At 40.8% G+C, this 20248-nt stretch overlaps 3 protein-coding genes across 10 annotated transcripts in view; 1 reads left to right on the forward strand and 2 right to left on the reverse strand.

Annotated features, from left to right (window-relative positions):
• TECPR2 (tectonin beta-propeller repeat containing 2) overlaps positions 1–99 on the reverse strand; it is a 43968-nt gene extending 43869 nt beyond the window's left edge. For all 4 annotated transcript variants that reach the window (XR_003526782.1, XR_003526783.1, XM_027638252.1 and 1 more), the window contains exon 1: positions 38–99. The gene's annotated coding sequence lies outside the window, so the exon portion shown is untranslated. The remainder of the gene's footprint in view (positions 1–37) is intronic.
• Positions 100–18485, forward strand: CINP (cyclin dependent kinase 2 interacting protein). Of its 3 annotated transcripts, XR_003526787.1 has the most exons (6): positions 281–401; positions 1425–1593; positions 2791–2917; positions 4455–4584; positions 6076–6346; positions 18402–18485. XR_003526787.1 is itself a non-coding variant. In XM_027638262.1 (5 exons), the coding sequence occupies exons 1-5, from the start codon at positions 201–203 to the stop codon at positions 6276–6278; spliced, it is 636 nt and encodes a 211-aa protein (XP_027494063.1). In that variant the 5' UTR covers positions 100–200; the 3' UTR covers positions 6279–6390. The 3 variants fall into 3 exon arrangements, 2 of the variants coding, with proteins under 2 accessions (XP_027494063.1, XP_027494062.1); XM_027638262.1 differs by lacking the exons at positions 281–401; positions 18402–18485 and adding an exon at positions 100–207 and having other exon boundaries at positions 6076–6390; XM_027638261.1 differs by lacking the exon at positions 18402–18485 and having other exon boundaries at positions 6076–6390.
• The window catches only part of ZNF839 (zinc finger protein 839), a 13956-nt gene continuing 2735 nt past the window's right edge, over positions 9028–20248 (reverse strand). The window contains exons 1-8 of one of the 3 annotated variants that reach the window (XM_027638253.1): positions 19733–20242; positions 17877–18797; positions 15639–15890; positions 14785–14877; positions 14285–14437; positions 13058–13198; positions 11926–12064; positions 9028–10427 (exon numbers count right to left, since the gene is read on the reverse strand). In XM_027638253.1, coding sequence (XP_027494054.1) covers positions 9436–10427; positions 11926–12064; positions 13058–13198; positions 14285–14437; positions 14785–14877; positions 15639–15890; positions 17877–18797; positions 19733–20242 — 3201 coding nt within the window. In that variant the 3' untranslated portion in view covers positions 9028–9435. Of the gene's footprint in view, positions 10428–11925; positions 12065–13057; positions 13199–14284; positions 14438–14784; positions 14878–15638; positions 15891–17876; positions 18798–19732; positions 20243–20248 lie in introns of those variants that run through there. The other 2 variants (XM_027638254.1, XM_027638255.1) reach the window with 2 other exon arrangements.

Raw genomic sequence — 20248 nt, forward strand, 5'->3', positions numbered from 1 at the left:
GCCCCCGGGCCATCCCGCCAGGCTCGGCTGCACTCACCGCTCCGGAGCGCGGGGCGGCCCGTCACGGAGGGGCGGCGGGAGCGGCGCTGCCCGGGCCCCGAGGCGGCGGAGCGGCGGCGGCCCCGGTGGCTGCGCCGCTCGGCGGGGCCGGGCTGGGCGGGGCCGGACGTGAGCGAACTTCCGCGGGCGGCGGGGCCGCCATGGCGGGTGAGTGCGGGAGGGAGAGGGAGGGAGGGAGAGCGGGGAGCAGCCGGAGGCGGGTCCTGGTGGTTCCTCGGTGAGCTAACGAGGTTTAATGTGCCCGTGGTGCCCCGCCGGCCCGCCGGGCTGTCGCTGTGAGCGACACCGCCCGGGTGTGGGCGGTGCCCCGGGAGGAGCGGGGGACACCCGTGTCGCACCATGTGTGTTACCTCATCAGTGTGTATAAATATCTGAAGGGGGGGTGCCAAGAGGATGGAGCAGGGCTCTGCTCGGTGGTGCCGAGCAATAGCACAAGAGACAGCGGGCAGACACTGATGCACAGGAAGCTCCATCTGATTATGAGGAAGAACTTTACTGTGCAGTGACCGAGCACTGGGACAGATTGACCACAGAGGGTGTGGGGTCTCCCTCACTGGAAATATCCAAGAATCATCTGGGCGCAATCCTGTGCCATGTGCTCTGGGATGACCCTACTTCAGCAGGGAGGTGGGACCAGATGACCCACTGTGGTCCCTTCCAGCCTGACCCATTCTATGATTATGTGTGGCCTTCACATCTGTGACCACTTTTCGGTAGTCTCTGTGGATTAAAGTTAAAGCCACCAAACGAGCAGGCAGGGTGTTATTGCTTGGCGTGGAGCCCTGCGTTGGCTGCTGGGGCAGTGCCTGATGTGTGAAGGTGGGGCTGCTTCGTGTGCTCAGAGGGATGTGCTGCAGGTTCCTTTTGCTCTCTGGGCCTCCAGGGAGACACCATGAGATGTGGGCTTTGTGCTCAAGCAGTAAAGCGCCACCGTCTGCAGTAGGCCTCAGCCTTCCCCCAAACTCTTCCAGCTCATGTGTTGCCATGAATTAATTCATACTTTCATGGCAAGAGCACTGGATGCATGCAGTAATTGTTGCCATGATTTCTTATACTGCATTAGTATTTGACTGTCAGAAGACCACTAGATTAGTCAGCTCTGCAAAGCTGTTGCTGTCCATGCTGCAATATCACATGCAGAATGTGCTTGTGTTCTTTAAATAACCTTGTTTTCTTATAAATAGTAATAAGGCTGATAGATGAGGAATTAGATTTCATGACCAGAGACAGTTAATGTAAATTCCGTTTTACTTTAATCAATATTCTCCAGTAGAGCGTGGAAATCATTCACACAAACTGCTGATGGACACCGATTTATTTCTGTATGCTTTAAATGGCTTCAATATCTTTATTTTCTCATACAGCAAAAAGTCCTGCTGATAGTACTCCAAGAAGGCCTGTTTTATCTGTCAGTGCAAGAAAAATTAAAGATAATGCAGCAGACTGGCATAATTTAATGATGAAATGGGAGAGACTGAATGATAATGGATTTACTACGGCAAACAAAATAGTCAACATGAAGATCAGTGAGCAGTAAGTATGCTAATACACAGGAATAAAGACAGCGTAAAGATTGCCTTTTTTGTGAGATTAATCTGTTTTCTTCACTAAAAAGTTCTTTTTGGAGACAGGAGAAAACATGCCACAGTGGATAAGCTAGCTCTTAGATCAAACTCAGCAGCTGCACTTTTTGGTTACATAAACTGTTTATATTCAAATAATAAATGTCTCATAAAGATTAAAATAATCTCATAAAGTAATGTCATTTGCAAGAAATGGAAAACATTTCTTTTACATAGTCAAACATAACAGATATTTAAAATACTTATATAATCCACAAAGTTAAAATCTATAAATCTCACCCATGTGAGTTCCCTTACTCTCTTACATATTTTACACGTTTCACTCAAGTGAAAAGTTCAACAGATTTGAAGAAAGAATCAGTGATTTGCACAGAAAAAAAGGTTTAACAGTAATGACTAAAAAAAACCCCAACAGACAAAAAAACCACACCACCACCATACATAAACCCCCAAAACTAAAAACCAACAAAACAACAAAAAAAAAGTGAAAAACTAAAAAAAAAAAACAAACCACCCTGCTTTGGTAGAGCTATTATTTTGATACTGTAAAGAAAAACCTAATTAAGAGGGTTGTGAGAAGAAGCTTCTTCAGAGTCCTGACAGCTGAAGAGGGTTTGCCTGACAGGGTTCTGACAGGTACAAGCTGAGGAGTATTTTGCTGTAATGGTGCCAGATGTTGCTTTTTCTCTCTAGCAGCTCCCTCTAAAGTCTGCCAGGCAGGGTAGGTGTCTGTACATTGGCTGCTCTGGGTTCACAGATGAATGTCTTGGCCTAAATTGTGCACAAGTATGAGTTTGTGGTGAGGCACCAGGTTGTCATCCAGAGCAGATGAAGCCTGGGCAAACCTTTTCCATTATGGGAGAACAACCTCCAACACAGGGGCAGAGGGAAAAAGTGTTGTCTTAACACCTGCAAGCACACCGTTTTCAAGCACATGCTCTGAGGTAGAGTCATTCTATGTTTCTCTTGAGGATTGTGGTGTCATCCCTATTTGTTCTCATGGCCTTGTGCAGTTTTTATGTAGGTATTCTCATGAACAGTCTGTGAGAGAGAGATTTTGTAGGATCAGGCCACATGGATTTTAAATCTGCACAGCTCAAGTAAACCTATATGCAGTTGTTTACTCTGCCTTATATTTCTATTTTAGATTTCAAGACAGAAAACTGGAGATAGCATGTGATAACAGTGTCACAGAACCTGAAAAGCCAACCCCAAGATACAATGAAGAACTGGACAATTGCTGTGCAGAATTACTGGAGATCTTAAAGCAGATGGTAACACTCATTTTCCAATCTTAGTCAATATGAATCAGTTCCAAGTGTGCTCAAATATGACATAAGGAAATGTTCTCAAGTATTTATTGTAGACAGAAAATTGGGGGTTTCTTTCGTAGTTCTTTGGATTCAAACCTAAATGATTATAAATCCAGCATGCACCATTTATTTGCTTGATCGGTAAATTTGAAAGTTGGTTTTACATCTGCCTTCTGTTTATAATTCTACTCCTCCCTTTATAAAGTGATCTGGAAATAAGTTGTACAAAGAATGCATTCTAAAACTGCACATATTTTCTCATACTGAGTATTCTCTCTGTTTAGAACAAAAGAAACAAGAAAGCATAAAGTAGTGCTTTACCTGCCATCATATCCTTGCAGCTGTCTTTGATCAGACATAATGCAGTTATATTTTTAGTCTGCCTACCTGCATTTGCTGTGCAGATCTCCTTCTCTAGAGAGTGGAGTAAAATAATTATTATGTAACCTTTTTTTTCTGGATACATTGCTAGGAATTAATGTCACCCGTCAGTTTGACAAGAAACAAACCGTATTTTTCTGCCTGAAACTGTAATTTAAAATTCATATTAAAAATAACTTTTACAGCCTTCTGCCAAAGTGGAGGCCCATTAAAAAGATGGTTGATCTCCTTTTTTACATAGGCAGGATACCAGTCATCCAGTATTTAGAAAAATCAGGAAATGAGCTAGATTTCCCTCAAATTTTGTGCTGGGGGAAAAAGTAACAGTAATTTGTGTGTTTTTTCATTGGGTTCTTTTTCCCTTGAGGTAGTTTTGTATTCAGACTACCAAGCGTGTTGATTCAATTTTTTACTATTTCTGAGTAATACGAGTCTAAACAGTGTTAGATTGGATACTAAACATAACTACAGTGACCTATTTTATTTTTCATTCCTTATGAGTTTATACCAGCTTATGAGTTTATAGAAATATCTGTATTTTAACTGCTGGACTTAAAGATACTGCCTGCAAGCTCCATTTTGTTGTAAATATTCATCCCCATCAGCAATGCACAAAGTCAGGTGAACATGAAGCAAGTGGATGGAATGACCTGTTTTTTGAAGCAGGCTGTTAGATCAGCCTAGATACCTTGTCAGTAGTAGTTTGAGCTGCTTTTCTCACCTGCTGCTGATCTTTTGAAATCAAATTTAAGACATTTTTACATGGTAATGTAAGAAAACCTATGTTGATAGGGCTTGTGCTACATTTGTTTGATGTTTTTCCCCACTGCTAAATTGCTATAGGAAAAATCTAGAGAGAGAAAAAATGACAGAAAGCTTTAGTATATTTCTACATGAGGGAAACAAAAGAATGTGCAAAATCAGCCATATCTGCAGTGTTCAAAATTTCAAGATATCTCATATTAAATATATAGATTCCAGCTGTCATGTCTCTCTGGAGTTAAAAAAATAAATAAATAGCCTTCATAAATAGCGTGTTTTTAAAAAATCCTTGAGATTATAGTAGCCTGATGTTCCTGAGATGTTCATTAAGATTACACATTCATCATTTTTTCAGACAAAAATACAACTGAAAATGGAAAAGCTTACTTTGACTACTAAAGCAATCTGTGACTTGGAAGCATTCCACCGTGGAGCTGGGAATTGCACAGCACCCTTCTTTCATACATGGCCCACACCATATTTCTGTAAGTAAAATATTGATTATCTTAGCTAATTACATTGTGTCTTTGATGTCATCTAATTTAAGACTGAAAAGTAAACCCTTTTATCTGGATGTCTTGCCTGAGAGAGGGTGTGTGTCTCCTTTACAATTGACTAATCAATAAACACATGAATGCACCACTTGGCTTAGGGTTACTGCTGATCCCTGCTTGTGGGAAGTGCCAGGCATTGTCTGACATGCAACAGTTACAGCTCAGAACTAAGCTTGTCAGCAGCTTACAGTGGCCAAGCTGCAACAGCCACGTCCTCTGAAGGGAGAGACTTATGTGCAACTTGGTGGTGTTAAGCTGTAGGCTTAGCTGCTTGACACTGAAATTAAGTCCTTGAATGCAAAGAGCAAGCTATACCTCAGTTAATTCTGCAGGCAGCCAAAGAAAAATACCTCTGATCTCAGTGTCAGTCAAGACAAGTAAAGAAATGTTACTGTCTACTGTTAATTCTTTTAGCATTCACTTGATGGCAAAAGGTACTGCCTCCCAGCTGGTATTATCTCAGCTTTAAGACTGTCTGAATTCAAGAGAAGCCTGATTGCATGCAAACCAAATGCCTTTGTGAAGTGAAAGTCATGTGAAGCCCTGCTTCTTCACTACCACAATTTAGCAGGAATCTTATGTATTAGTTTCTGTCAGCTTAAAAGGGTAAGAATGACAAAGACAACTGCTATCAAAACACCCATTGTGACTGAATCATTTAGTGATGCTGTCTACTGCATGAAAGACTAAATCCTTCTGAAGGCAGTGATAGTTCAGGCTAAGTTAGAAACTCAGGATCAGTCTCTCTTTAAAAATAATTTGTATGGTTATTTTTTAGGAAGTCAGACAATTAAAGATTATTATACAGATGCATTTAATCCCCCTGCCAGTATTACTAACATAGCTAGTAACAGTATTAGTTTTTACATTACGCCAGTTTTGGTCTGTTGGGGTTTTTGCTGTTGTTTTTTCGCTGTTGTTTTTCATTATTGATATCACTCATCGGTGATCATGCATTGCTGAAGTGCCTGACAGCATGTGGGGGCATCCTTTAGTTTAGCTAAAATCAATAGGGACTCTAAAATGTGAAGCTTGTATTGCAGGATAGCATTACCAGATTTTAAAATCAAATTTCAGTTATTTGAGGAATAGCTATAATTGATAATTATCGATTCTAATTGCTAATTTTCTGGTGGATTCTGAGAACCAATACCACTGCTTATTCTCGAATTAAATGGGGACTCATGTCAAAATCAGATGTGTGTAAAATATATCCCAATGCTGAGGAAATTGTTTAGCATTTGATATTCTAGTGTAAAAACATGATTAATGCTCTAAAAAACTGAGGTGTCTATATTTGGGCAATAGCTTATGTAAGGTAGGTGGATTTTTTAATGATCCACATATTTCAAGTATAATTTAACTTGTAGAGAATTGCTGATATGTTCTGGTCAATGTGCTGGTTTTTTTAATCCATTCCAGATGAGGTCTCTTTGAAGCTCTCCGAAATGTACAAGAAGGAACTACAACTCAAGCAGGCAATTGTACAAGACATTGCTCATTCTGCTGACCAGGACCTGCTGATGGTGTATTTATCATCGTGGTTATACCAGCCTTACATTGAGAACAGCAGCACACTGCTACTTGAAGCCATGCTGCTGGAGACAGGACACAGAAAGTGCTAGAATTCCACGTGGCTGGCTTCTAATGATGCTTACATGAAACTGAAATGGCAAATTGCAAGGCTTACCACGTAAGTTGAATTTTTGTAAAACTCATTAAAAAAGATTTTCTCTGTTTGTATTTATTATTTTGTCTTAGCTGATACTCCTGTTTCTGCATGGGACAATCTGGTTTTGGTTGTTTTATCCATTTTAAGAGCAGTAGAGAGGATACAGGTAGGAGGCTAAGTCCCCTATAATCAGGAAGAAGTAAGCACATAGACAGCTACAGCAAAGAATGTTACTTCTTTCCAAGTCTTGACAATCTGAAGTACCTACATGGTCCCTTTGGCCCTAGAATTTCAGCACTTCATGATCTTTCATGGGGGGTCTTTTGCATGATTTAACAGGACGAGTGCTTTTGTACTGGCTTCGTAAGTGAAGAAGAGGAAGACAAAAAAAGGCAGGATCCAAAAGGATCCACATAGTTTGGTATGTGATTCTGAAATGCAGTTGTAGACAGTAGTGTAAGTTCTGGTTTGGTTTTGAGTCTCGTGGTTTTAGGTGCATCACCCTTCAAGAGTGATCCAAGCCTGAACTACCACGCTGGGAAGATTTAGTACAACTCAGCATTCCAAAGTCATATAAAAATGTCTTGTCTCTTAATTAATTTTAACTTTTTTCTCTTCGAGATGTTTCATGGAAGCATCTATTCAATAAAAAGAAGACCTCCTTCAGTCAGGGCTGTATCCTATATTATTTCCTCCACCTCATAGGGCTCTGTGAGTTTTTCCTTGGATTATTGCTACTGATATCAAGTGATTTTCGTTTGCCTCTGTACTGATAGCAAAAGCAGCATCACTTACTTAACTGGCTCTAAGCTGAAACCTCATAAGCTTGATAAGTTTGCTGCAGTAACAGAACAGACAGACATGAATTGGTAAAGTTTTCTCAACATGTTGCTGTGTTGAATGAGGTTCTTTCTGACAGTTAATAGAGTTCTATTCTTAGCCCAAATTTCTAGTGTCTAAAAAGCAATTCTGCTGTAGCTCAAGGAGAATACAATCAGTTAGGAACAGCTTTGTTGGGTTTTATTATTTTTCAGTGCAAGTGTTCCACCTAGTTTAACAGCCACTTTAATTTATCTGAGTAGGGCCAGACCCGTGTCACTATGGAAACACCTTCATACTTCAAAAATATTTTCCAAGGAGAAAAGATTGGTTCACATATAGGATTGTTCTTTTAAGATGGGAGTAGGTGTATTGTATTTCCCAGCATGTGCAAATCATTTTCTGCACAGGTGGAAATTGTGGTTTGCTCGTTTCTTAGAGGAAATAAGCTCTTCAGGAAGGGGTCTTCGTATTCACAGACCCCCTTGCTTATTGATTGCTGTCAGACATGGGAAGATTACTGCAAAATCATTGCAGAGATGTTTTGTCATTATAGCTCTAAGCAGTTGATTGTTATATTTGAAGCCTTCAGATGTAGTGATTAGACAGCCAGTACAAAAGAGTGTAATAAAGAATTGCTCACTGCAATCAAAGACTTTGAAAGACCAGCAGAATCTGGCTTTATATGCTACCTTCACTTACAGGGTAGGTCTGTATCCTCTGGCCATTACCACCTCCTAATAAAACAAAGAGGGGGGAAAACCCAAATCAAATACTACACCATAAACCCAACCACCAGACAGCTCATTAATACAGAGCATCTTTCACAACCACACCTAAAAGGCAGTGCTTTGACTAATCAAATTCATCTTCTACTTAGGCAACCAAGAAAAAACCCAACCAAACAAATAAAACCAAACCAACTATGTTAAAGGGACATAGAGCAGATTATTTCACCTCTAACTTGTTCTCTCTCCTGTTTAGATTCAATTTTTTGTGTTGTTCTTCAGTAACAATACCATGAAAAAAATCGTGTTCATATTTGATTTATCAACAAAACAGCTCTCCTGCAGATCAAGGTCCTTAGTGGATTTGTCCAGTTATCTCAGGAGCCTCCTTTATTTAGTAATGAGGTGACACACACATTTTAAGGATATGTTACCAATTTACAGTAATGTCTACTCATTCAACACTGTTCTTTTTCACCTCTTAAAACTTCTTGGAAGACAAGACAGTGCCTTGGACAAGAAGCTGTTGGGAGGTCTCCACAAAAATACATTATCTAAGGATCGTATTGAAGTATGACAAAAATAGGAGATAGCCATTGCTAAGTGATTCGCCGAGTTTTCTCCCTGCCTAGAGAAACAGGGAGTCAAGGATACCTTTGTATTGTGATTAAACAGTGCAAGGCAGTGTGAAATTACTAGGAAGGTCAAAGGGTAGAACTGATAAAGGATGCATCATGTGAAAGAAAAAAACGTGTAATACCAGTCTCACAAAAATAGGCCATCGCAGACTAAAGCAAAAGAGAATTTGGTACCTCATTAACGAAAATCAGATCGATCACTACTTACACACCTTCCCATTTTTGTCTTAAGTAACAGCAATTTTTAAAGGTGAAGATGAACATTACACAAAACTTAAATACATTTCCAACAGTTCAGTACAAATCGGATCTTGTTTGAGGCTATTTCTGTCACTAACTCTGTGGATGGTTATTTCAGTAAGGATCAGCTAGGCTGTCACATTGTTCCTGTAATGCCCAACTGTGGATTATACTTAAAACTGCCCATTTTTCCAGGCAGATTTATGTGCATCAAGTCTAGATGCTAATGAATATTCACACTTCGAAAAACTGCAATACCAAAAAGTGTTTTGTAATCTCAGTGGCACAGAAAATGCACATTTTTAATATAGCTTTTATTTTACCCATATACAGCTTGCCAGTACACAGCACATCACTGCTGAACAGCAGTACAACTTACTGCATTTTTAGATGGCTAGAGAGAGAAGGAATCAGGTAACAAAAGGGAACAGTGCAACAATTTTAGGGTTGACAGATTTCTACTCCCCACCCATCCCCAACATATAAAGCAAATAGAACAATGTTAATTCTAGAATTTTTGGTTGCAATGCTGCTAGATTTATATAAACATAAGTTATAAAAAGTACAGGGCATAGAAACAGTTTACAAATAAGTTAAATTTCAATTATCTCAGTATTCACATTAGAAAAATATACATTTTATAATCAGTCTTTTCCAGAAGAAAGCTTATAGGGTTTTTTCTAATTTATGGCTCCAATTCACTTTGCGAGAGCAAAATATCTTCACTTTGGCCACCTGCTTCCATTGCCAGTAGTGCTTCCACAGTTTCCAAAGGTATCCCCTCGGGTGTACGAATGTGCATTGTAGTACCGCTGGAATCAGTTACAATAACGATGCCCTCTGCCCGAGACAAAACAGCAGTGTCTGGATGAGACAGGATAAGCCCATCTGAAGTCTGAATAAAAATCTGTTCGTGTCCCTGAGACAAAAAATCATGGCTCTCATCGGAAATCTCAAAAGCTACAGTTTCATCTACAGTTACTGTATTCGCCAGCTCATGTGCTTCCTCTGTCCCACAAGAATAGTCAGTCTGGTTTTTAAAAGCATTTTCATGGTTCACATGAGCAGACAGGGAGGCTCCCTGGACAGCGTTTGGGTGCGACTCAGCCTGAGCACTGTGTGGGTAGTTTATTGGCACAACATTTGCTGAAAAAACCTTTTCAAGTTCCTGCATCTCATCAGTCATACCAGCGTTACGAAGTTGCTCAGAATGTTCTTTAATTGCAAAATCAGGGTTTTCTTCTTGCAGTTCCTGATATTTTTGACTGTGGCCATTTTCCTCCTTCACTGGTAAGCCAGTGCTCTGACTGCCCCCTGCGTGCTCCGACACGGAGCTGCAAAGTTCCGGAGCTGCCAGTCCACCCACCACATTCTCGCTCACAAAGTGCCCTTGAACCAGCTCTGGTGAACCATCTGCTTCAGCAGGCAGCACGACCTCAGTGTGCACCAGGGATGCGTCACCCGCCAGATCTGGTCCCTGTATGTTCACAGGCTGGGAATATTCTATCCTCATTTCCACAGTCTGGGAGAAGGTACCTGAATTTTCAGCAGCGATGCTAACTCCTGAATCAGCAAGTGAATTATGTTCCTCTGCTGTTGGCAATGTACTTCCAGTTGTGCAGCAAGTGATATGCCTATCTTCTGAAAGCAGGATTTCTCCATTTAATGGATTAAAACCTGAAAAGGGGAAAGACATATAATTTTGTTGGGCAATCTAATACTGCATGACCAGAAAGCTATTTTTCAGCAATAATTTTGGAGGGAAAGCTAGACTACTTCCCTGCTTTCTTCCCCCAAATTAGCAAACCTGAAGCACCTACAAGTTCCACAGAACTTCCCAATGAGAAAGTCAGTATAAAAATACTTAAGGAATTTTTGCATAATGATATATTATCAGTATTTCTATCGTAAGATATATTAAAAAGCATAATTTTTCTGTTAATTCTGAAAACAACCTGGTCTGAAAGTCAAACTCAATTTTCTTCCATCTGTCATGCAGTCAGTAACATTAAAAGATAAAGACTTCACCGGGCACAAACTTGTCAGCTGCTCATCCCCATCACCATTAGGAAGCTGACAGAAGCATTTAAACTTGATAAAATTTCTGTTGATAATTAAGCTCATCCTGGACTCAGACATGTCATCAAGTTATTACATATTAATTAACTGTGCTAACAGCCCCAGCAGCACTTTCTTCCTGTGGCAGAAAAGGTAAAAAACACTAGAAATGCAGTGTTTTACCAATTACTTGACCTGGACCAAGTGCCAGATCACAATAACTACTGAGATGCAGTAGTATGACCTGCCAGTTTTTATTATTGCAGGTCAAAAGAAACAAGTAGGTTGGTTTGGGGATTTTTTGTTATGAAAGATATCACTGCACAACAAAGGAGGCCTAACAGTGCAGAAGGGACTATTTTTAACTTTTTGCACTGTAGACTAGCAAAAGCCCGACTAGCAGATACAAGTGAAAAAAAAAATTTTGAAAATTCATATCCCAGAAAAAAACCACAGTACAGCAAGAAACAAGCATGGTCATACAGAGAAAGAAAAACAAACTAAGTGGGGGAAACAAAAACCACTGTTGACTAAAAGACATACAAAGGGCAAGAGCAAAGCTGCTTACAGCAACACCAGAAAAAGGCATTTACAAAGCAAGATGATGGTACTGATGTACACATCCAACTCGAGATTTTCTTTCTTTTCACTGCTACCCTGCCAACCCGAGGGGCAGCCTGCCCTAGCACTCCCCCAAGATCCACTAAGCTCTGGTAATTCTGCTGTTGCAGCCTGCTGAGCCAAAGAGGAAGGACACACACTCTGCTTCCTCTTCCTCTGCTCTCCCACGGCTGACACAATGGTCATGGCACCATCCTCACTATGAGGGATGGGATGGACAGGAAGCACACAGCAGAGGACAGTACCAGGCTCGTACTGCAGTAGTATCAATAACTGGATTATCATGCATCCAGAATTGAACTACTGCTGTGGTCTGCATCATCCATAATGTTTCCCCCCTCATGAGGCCTTTCCAGTTAAACTGCTTTTGACGGACCTGGGGAGCAAGTTAAGAAAAGAAACTTCCAAGACAAAACCCACAGTAACTTCAAGAACAAAACAGACTTGTTCAGCTCCTGCATGAACAGAACAGAACTGGAAAATGTGAAGAGGTTACCATCTTTTTCAAACAGTGTACACAAATTCCCACTCTTTTCTTTCACTTCCTCTTGACTGGCATAAGCATTATTCACATTCTCCTTTATGTCTTCTAACTTGGTCCTTTTGGCTGGTGGCAGCAGTTCCTCCCCTGAGTTCTGTCAATACAAGAGATGATTAACTGGCTGCCACCATAACAGTTGACAATATTGGAAAAGATCACAAACTAACTGTGGAGCACTTCGGGGCAGCTGAACTGATGATGCTTGAAAACAGGATTTATGCTACTGGTCTTCCTAAAAGGTAAGGATTCAAACACAGCTGTCACACTTTGCCAAAATGCCACCAATTACTTCTGATTCTTGGTTGAAATAATCTGGCCTTGCTTCAACATTAAAGCATTTCCCCGAGCCTTTGTGATTAGCTGTACCCATGAAACCTGCTGTTAAGCTCTGTCCAGCTTCAATACAGGCACAGCTTGCCCAGCATTGTTTGGTTCATGAAGAAAACACGATCAGCTCTTAAATTTAACCACAGGCAGAAAATGAAAAAAGCACTAGTCTTGTTTATCTACCACCACGAACAACTCTGGATTAAATAAAAAGTAGATAATTTAAGGGGATGGACCACAGAGATGTGACATCCAAGAAGAGCAAACACGGCTTTCTGCTACAGCTAAACTGTAAACAGACTAAAACTGGTCAAGCGACTCGTCAGAAAGAAAGGAACTGTTTTCGTGCCCCTCTATCTGCCACCAATTAGCACAGCAACCACTTCTCCCACGTCCAAGCCTGCTGTAGGTTAGGCCATTTCCTCCAACACAAGTTATTGGAATTTGTTGGGCCCCCATTTACTAGAACCTCCACAAAATCCTTCCATCCCCATATCATGACATTACCTGTAAGCCTTTGAGATTCTGCCCTGAATGCTACCAAGTATCTTCCCAAAGTACATATTTAATGTGCTAGTTCATAGGCCCTGCTGTGATACCACAGTAGAAAGTACTTTAAGTATTTCTGAACACCACAAAAGCCGTACTTTAACCCAAGTCAGATAATACTAATATGATTTTGTAAGGAATAATTATCTGTTTTAACAAGTTTTAATTTGTCTCAGTTTCACTTTTAAATTTTCACAAAGGTATTCCATACCTCAGCTAACCGTTTCTGTCCCAGTATCTCCACAGGCACTTGCTCACTAACCATTTTAATTACACATTGTGAACAAGAGTCTGCACCTTCTGTCTTTCGTTCTCCAGTGAGTATTTCTGTAATTCCCAGCGATTCAGCAACCTTTAAAAACAGATATAGGGAAAAAAGTAAAAGTTAACCTCTCAAATCTGAATGCATAAATGCTGAAATATGGATTAGTTCTCTTAAAACTGAACTAGAACTACACAGTGTGTAGCCTGACAGTCATCACAGCTCACTGCAAGTATTTAGACTCCCCTGTTTTCTATCAGCCTCCACATTGATACATGACCTTCATTTGAAGGTGACTATTAACAGGCAAACTCAAAAGAATCAGGAGTACAATGGTTATATATAGAATCCAGAGAGAGTTACTCAGAGCAGAGTTTAATAAAGAAGGTTGTTGAGGCTATCATATAAAAAACATTTAAAGTCTTCCTGTTTAGAGTATCTCCGAGTAGGTTAAAGATTCTTTTCCCCCCTCCTCACATTCCACTCCTATGTTTCATCTTATCAAGGCTGGGTTGTTTTGGGTTTTGATTTAGTCTTGTTTTGGTTTTCTTTTTTAAAGAGCATCATTCTATATTAAGAATGCACATTAACACAGAAGAGAAGCAAGAAAGAGGTTCCATCTGTCTTCCTAGATGCAGCTCCATAAACAACAAATATGAAATCACTAAAATAATAGTTTGCAGTTTTATTAATGTGTTCACTGCCTTTCACATTTGTTAGTTATGACTGTGAACTGCATAGATGCATTCAGTTTGTCCTCATTTTGCAATGAAACTACTTATCGCTTTAAATCAAGGTCACTTATTTTAAATATAAACCTTCCTTCCTTATCAAACATCAGCATGTACTTTTAATCAGCAGTTAATGCCAAATACACCTTTCAGTAACAGGCAGCTTCATACTACCCTAGATATGCAAGGCAGGTATCAGCACTGCTAGAATTGCTTTTTATATTTCTAGTTGTATCCACTGACATAAAACTACAATTCTAGTTTATTCTTCTTCATTTCTTCTTGGTAAGTTGTTGGACTTTTTACAATAATGTCTATTTTTGCTAACCAAAAATCATGTTTTCTTCAAACAAATTCACCAGCACAACAAAACCTATCAGAGGAAATTAAAAAAGCAAACAAACAAACAAAAAAAATCATGGTTCCAAACAGAGTGCTTTATTACCTTAGCATCTTTTATTTCAACAGGCTGCTGGCAGCTCACAGAATCAGAATTACTGAGGTGATCATAAGCCATTTTCTTTACCATGTTATGCAAGTCTTCAAATTCCCTATACACATCTGGAAAGTAAGCTTTGGCTGGATATCCTTTTTCAACCTAGAAATAAGAGGGGAAAAAAAAAAAAGGGCTCGTTTCTCCTGTATTTTAAAAAAGATGAAATTAAAATCTGTCAAGTTTGTTTTGTTCAACATTTTAAAACAGAAACATTAAAGTCAAAAGATTACGGAATGTTCAAAATGCCACTGAACCAGGCAGCAAAAAGCAAGGCTTTGCATTGAGACCTAGGAGAGTTTTGCCTCTGTAAGACTGAAGTGATGTGTGGAACATCTACGTGCCACACAGTTCCAACTTAGGAAATTCAATCATGTCTCTAAAGGAATCTTTTTATGTATACTAATGAAAGCGTCCCAAAAGTAATTTAACATTTTTACATAAAAACTCACCTTCATCAACAGAAATTCATACACTGTAACAAGCTTTGTAAGACGTGGGAGAGCCAGCTCCATTAAGTCTTCATTATCACACTGTTGTATTAGCTGTCAAAAGCCAGAATGAGTTTATTAGGAAAAAGCAGCCCACAGGTTATGCATCCCATTTGCAGAATAGAACATATCACTACTTTTTTTCTGAAAGATACGCCCTATGTTTAAGCAGCTTGGAGAACAGATGCAAACTAACACCAAAACAGGATAAGTTAGAAAACCTCAGAACAGTTACTACTCATCTACAGACAAAACTCAGTCCCACAGATGTTGCCAATTCATAGAAAGAACAGCAACCTCAGTAGCTTTAGTAGCCATAAAGGATCTACAACACACAGGAAACAAAAGAGCGAACTGTGTGAGTTGCATGGATTTTAATCCCCATTCTATCCTCCCCCAAGACCTTCTTTGTGGACTTGGGTGTTTGGGTTTTTTTCTTTTTTGATGTTGTTCAACTCCAGTTGGGTTTGTGATTTTTACTGTGTTGGAGGAGATACATATTAGTGGCTAGTAACTTTCCATCTCCAGAAAAAGGATAGCAAGAGTACATCTACATGTCAAAAGCCCCTTTCCAGACTGAGATCCCATTTTCTCTTTTTCCACTGTTCTGCTGGAAGTATTTTTTTTCTTAAAAGACAACTTAATGTTTTCTTCTGAGAAGACATCTTAGGCTTTCATCTTGTCAGTACACAAGTATGTAAAAAAAAATTCCAACAAAATCTTTTTTGAAAATGATTCATTGAAAAGAAGTGATTAAAAAAAAAAAGAGGGCAGGGGGAAGACACTTGTGAAGTAATTGCAGAAGAGAACCATACCTCTTTTAACCTAGCTTTTCTTCTGAATACATTGTGTTCTGCTGACACACTACTAAGTGACTTTGAAGGGGACTGACCAGGTCTGCTAAGCCTTCCAGAACACCTGGATCTTCCACCCATCCTTGGTCGACCACGTCTCTTTGGTCGTCTGGGCCTTCCAGGTCCCTTTGGAGTTACTGGTCCCCGGTGTCCTGAACTGGTTTCATTTTGTTGCTCTGCCAGCAACTGTCTGCTTTCTGCAGTCTTTGAAGTCTTAATTAAAAGAAAGAAAAAAGTATTTATTCACCATTTTAAATACTATTTTGAGGAAGACGGTTTTATAATTAAGTTTGTCATCTATGCAAACAATAAATAGCGTATTAAAAAAATGCAAAGCTGGATACAAACATAACTTGCAAAGAAAAGTTAAGGAATAAATCCAGCACATTAGTAAGACTGCTACTTCTGCAACACATATATGCCATTATTTGCAAAGTCAGCATTTTTGATCCACAAAATGTCATCCAAAATACAGAGATTATGGGAATATAATTAAAGAGCTGTTTTAAGTCAGTTAAATACATTTAATATTTTTGAAGTAAAACACATCATCTTCAAATAAAGAGGTTGTAGAAGTAAAACTTATTTAGCAGTTAAACATACCCAAAGAGTAAGTTGGGTTTCCTTCTAACCATGTCAAAGCATAAAAAATTTATAGGAAAGACAAGAACTCTTACACTGACAAGCCCAGTAACTAAATATCAAAATATATTGCCCAGTTCCCACATTTCAAAATTCTTAGTCTTCCCAAGGAACACAGCTAAGAAGCAGCTCCTGTTACAAGACCCCATAAAAATAGAAAAGGTACTTTTGAGTTGCTAAGTTATTGTGATTTCAGGGCATTTTTTTTTACTGTTCAAAGCAGTAATTTCTTACTGAACACGTCTTCCCTTCCAAGCTAGAATTTCTAAGAATGTTCTAGTATCTTTTAAGAAAGGAGTTTATAATAGTACTGAGGTATATCAGGCTTCTTTGCATAATCTGTACGTTTGCACCTCAGCATTCAGTAGCTCCCTACTATTCTACTGATTAGGAAAGCTCTAAAAATGGCAAATTTATGTCAGTTCTATCCAGGGATTAAGTTACTAAATTAGTTCTAAATATGACATCAGACTAGGTTGAGCGTGGGGATCTTGATTGCCTTCCTGTCTGTATCACTGTAACAATTTTAATAATCCTGCTGTTCTTTCTAGGAAGTATTCACTTGACTAAAACCTGTAACATATCAATGAGTTTATGTGCAAACGTGTAGAACACATTTGTAGAACTTGCTAGTTAAAAGCAGCAGGTACAGTCACAATCTAGGATTCAGGAGTAGTATAATATACAAGACTAAGTCTTTTCTAAATCCTCATCATCCTAGGTGAAATAAGTGCTGTACAGGGAAGTAACAACTCTACAATAATTCAAAGAGGAAACTTCAGTATTCTGCAGTTCTCTTTTTCCAAAGATGATAGATTAGTGTAGAGGATGAGGGGAGGTTGGGTTGCTGCACTGGCAACATAAGCTGTACATTTTTGCTTTCCTGAGAACAACTTCATAAGTACAAACTAAAGTAATAAATGTGACACTCCTACATCTAAATGAGTACTTTTTCCTAGACAGCAGCTGCATCAGCTCTTGCTGCAAGATGCTAAGAGTCATTTAAATATTAAAACAGAAACTTTTAAGTTACCAGCTTAAAACATCACAGAAAAAAATTTGCAGCTGAAGTAGCTTCCAACCCAGAGACTCAAGTTTCACCAGAGTATTTGGCATGCAGGGTTTCAAAGCCAGGCTTTGAACACCTGCTCTAGGAAAAGCTGCAGTCCACTGCTGTGTGGAAAATAGATTTTTGTGATGACACTATTGCAGTAACAGAAATTGATAGAGCAGATAATGTCCTGCTGTCATGCTAAAGGCTGTAACTGAATAAGAGTGTTCTTATCCAAATGCAGAGAAGAATGTATTTATGCAGACAAGGTGAAAACTGTAGGCAGTAACAAATGAACACTCAGTGAACATTCAGTTGCAGGTGTCTGTGCAAGAGTACTATTCCTGCAAACTGCAAGAGACAATTTGATTTTTAAAGCACTTCAACAGGAAATTTGTTTAATGTAGTGTATCAGTGGGTATTTCTGAGCAGAACAAGACTATACGGCTGCAGAACTGCCATTCTACTTCCCACAGAACTGACAGCTTTTCCAAGTAACACTTTACCTTTTCTCCAGCCTTCGAATCAACGGTTTCTTCCAGATTGGTAGCTAGTGCATTTTGATGATTTAAAGTGACAGCAATTGAATCCAAACATGCTGGACTCATCCTTTCCTCTCTTATTCCACAGGCATTGTCCACAAATATACTTCCATTAGGCTTATTTAGAGGTATTTTTTGAGGTGAAGACTCCAGCTGTCCATGGCCTGGGTTAAGTTTATAATGTCTTGCTAATCCTCCTTTTCCTATGTAAGATTTTTCACAAGTCTGACATTTAAACATTTTGGGCTTCAGATTATAATTTGAAGAACTGAATAATGCATCCTTTCCCTTCACCTTTCCTTCTTCATCATCTTCTATACTCAGCTCAGAGTAGTCATCAGAATCAGACTGATGACCATCAGCCAAATCCTCCATTTTAATGAATTTATAGTCTTTAGCTTTGTATTTGGGGGGGCGTGAAATCCGTCCAGAACGAGTTTTCACCTTCAAGGATTTTTTTAACTTGTCATCCTTTTGCTTTTTTTCAAGGCATAGTGTACTTGAACTGGCTGCAACCACGGTAGTGTTTGGAGACCTTGAAGCCGACACTGCGGCACGAGTAGCTTTCTGTCCATTTACCATCTTAGATGTGGGAATCTTGTTCACAGACACTGATCCATGAGATGGCAAAGGTCTCTGCATAAGCAACTGAACTGGAGACTCGGAAGAACTATGCAGGAATAGCTGCTGCTGCTCAGTTCCTGAAACAGGCTGTATCCTAATTATCTGGGGATTAATAATGCCAAGTCCTGGCACGCTAGAATTCCTACCAACCGGCTGACTCAGCGTTATAGTTTTGGACTGGATTGGTGCCAATGATGTCATTGGCCTTTCAGTTTCCTTCATCTGTCCTGGCTGAACTTGGACACAAATGGCTTCCAGCTGCTTTTGTGGAAAAAAGGAAGAGTTGCAATTACACAAATACAGTATTAATAAATACAGTACTTATCAAGATAATACACACATGCCCTTAAAGAAAAGCTTGGAGAAACCACTGCACGTCATAAGTGTTCCATTTTAATGCATCAAAGCACAGATTTAACATCAAAGCATAAATTCCCTTCCTTCCAGCTACGGGTTTTCCTGCACATTTACTGCTGTGACTGCTGTTCAACTAAAGCATGTAAAGTTTGCTCTGAGGCCATGTCACAGCTTTGTTTCCTGCTAGCAGGCCTGTCTGGAATAGCAGAGTCAACGCCATCACCAAGGCACATTCATAACCTTCAGCAAACCCCACATGCAGGAGAACTACAGCGTGCTACATGACACAGGCCAAACACCTGGTCCAGAACGCACTGTAATATGTCCTCACTTCAAAAAAACTTCGTGGTGATGATTCAGAAAAGGTACATGTTACTGATCATGTCCCTCACAGTCTCTCCTCCTCATCCAAAGTTCTGCCTCAACTCAAATCAATCACTTGACAATCCCTGCACCCCAAAAAGTGGGCTGAAAGCAGAGGTACTGTCACCTTCTTTCTTGTAAGAGGGGCACACATTATCTACCTGTGCATCACTACTGTGAAACATCCCTTCTAAGCAGTTCTCGCTGCACATATTGTCAGACAGAAACACTGACCACGGCAGCTATTAGCTACGTTCAAACAAAGATTTTCCTAAACCACGTTGAAGCCCGTGTCTTTGAGCTGTGGCACTCGAGTCTACACCCGAGGGCAGGTGTTACTGAAGAGGAAGGCAAAAAAAAAAAAAAGAAATATATTTAAAGCAATTAAGCAATTAAACCCGCCGGAGCCGTGGATTTCAGCACCGAGCGGGTACGGCAGGCTCCCTCTTTCCCTCCCCGCCCAGCCCCTGGGTTACCTTCTGCGGGAGGAGCCGTGCGGCCGCCGCGGCCCTGCCCTGCTGCAGGGCAACCTGCTGGGCCACGCTCTGCAGCTGCCGGGCGGCGTTCTGCATGATGCCGCCCGCCGGGCACGGCTGCAAAGGGGGGGCGGCGGCGGCGGCGGCGGCCGCCAGCGGCTTCTGCTGCTCCTGGGCCTTGCTCACTTGCTCGATGACCCGCCGGAGCTCGGCGGGGGCCAGCGGCGCGGCGGCGGGCCGGGCCGGCAGGGGCGGCCCGGGGCTCTCCAGCAGCCGCTCCAGCAGCCCCGTGCCCTCCGCCGCGCTGCCGTCCGCCCGCAGGTACAGCACGGCGCCGCTCCCCGCCGCGCCGCCCTCCAGGGCGGACAGGCTCTGCACCAGCTCCTCCGTCACCGCCAGCAGCTCCTCCCGCCCCGCCGCCGCGGCCGCGCCGGGGGCAGCCCCGGGGGGCTCGTCCTCAGGGGGCGGCGGCGGAGGCGCCCCGGCGCCCCCCGCCCCGGGAGCCGCCATCTTGGC

Source organism: Corapipo altera, unplaced genomic scaffold (genome assembly GCF_003945725.1).
Source record: "Corapipo altera isolate COAL_440 unplaced genomic scaffold, ASM394572v1 23, whole genome shotgun sequence".
Taxonomy (NCBI): domain Eukaryota; kingdom Metazoa; phylum Chordata; class Aves; order Passeriformes; family Pipridae; genus Corapipo; species Corapipo altera.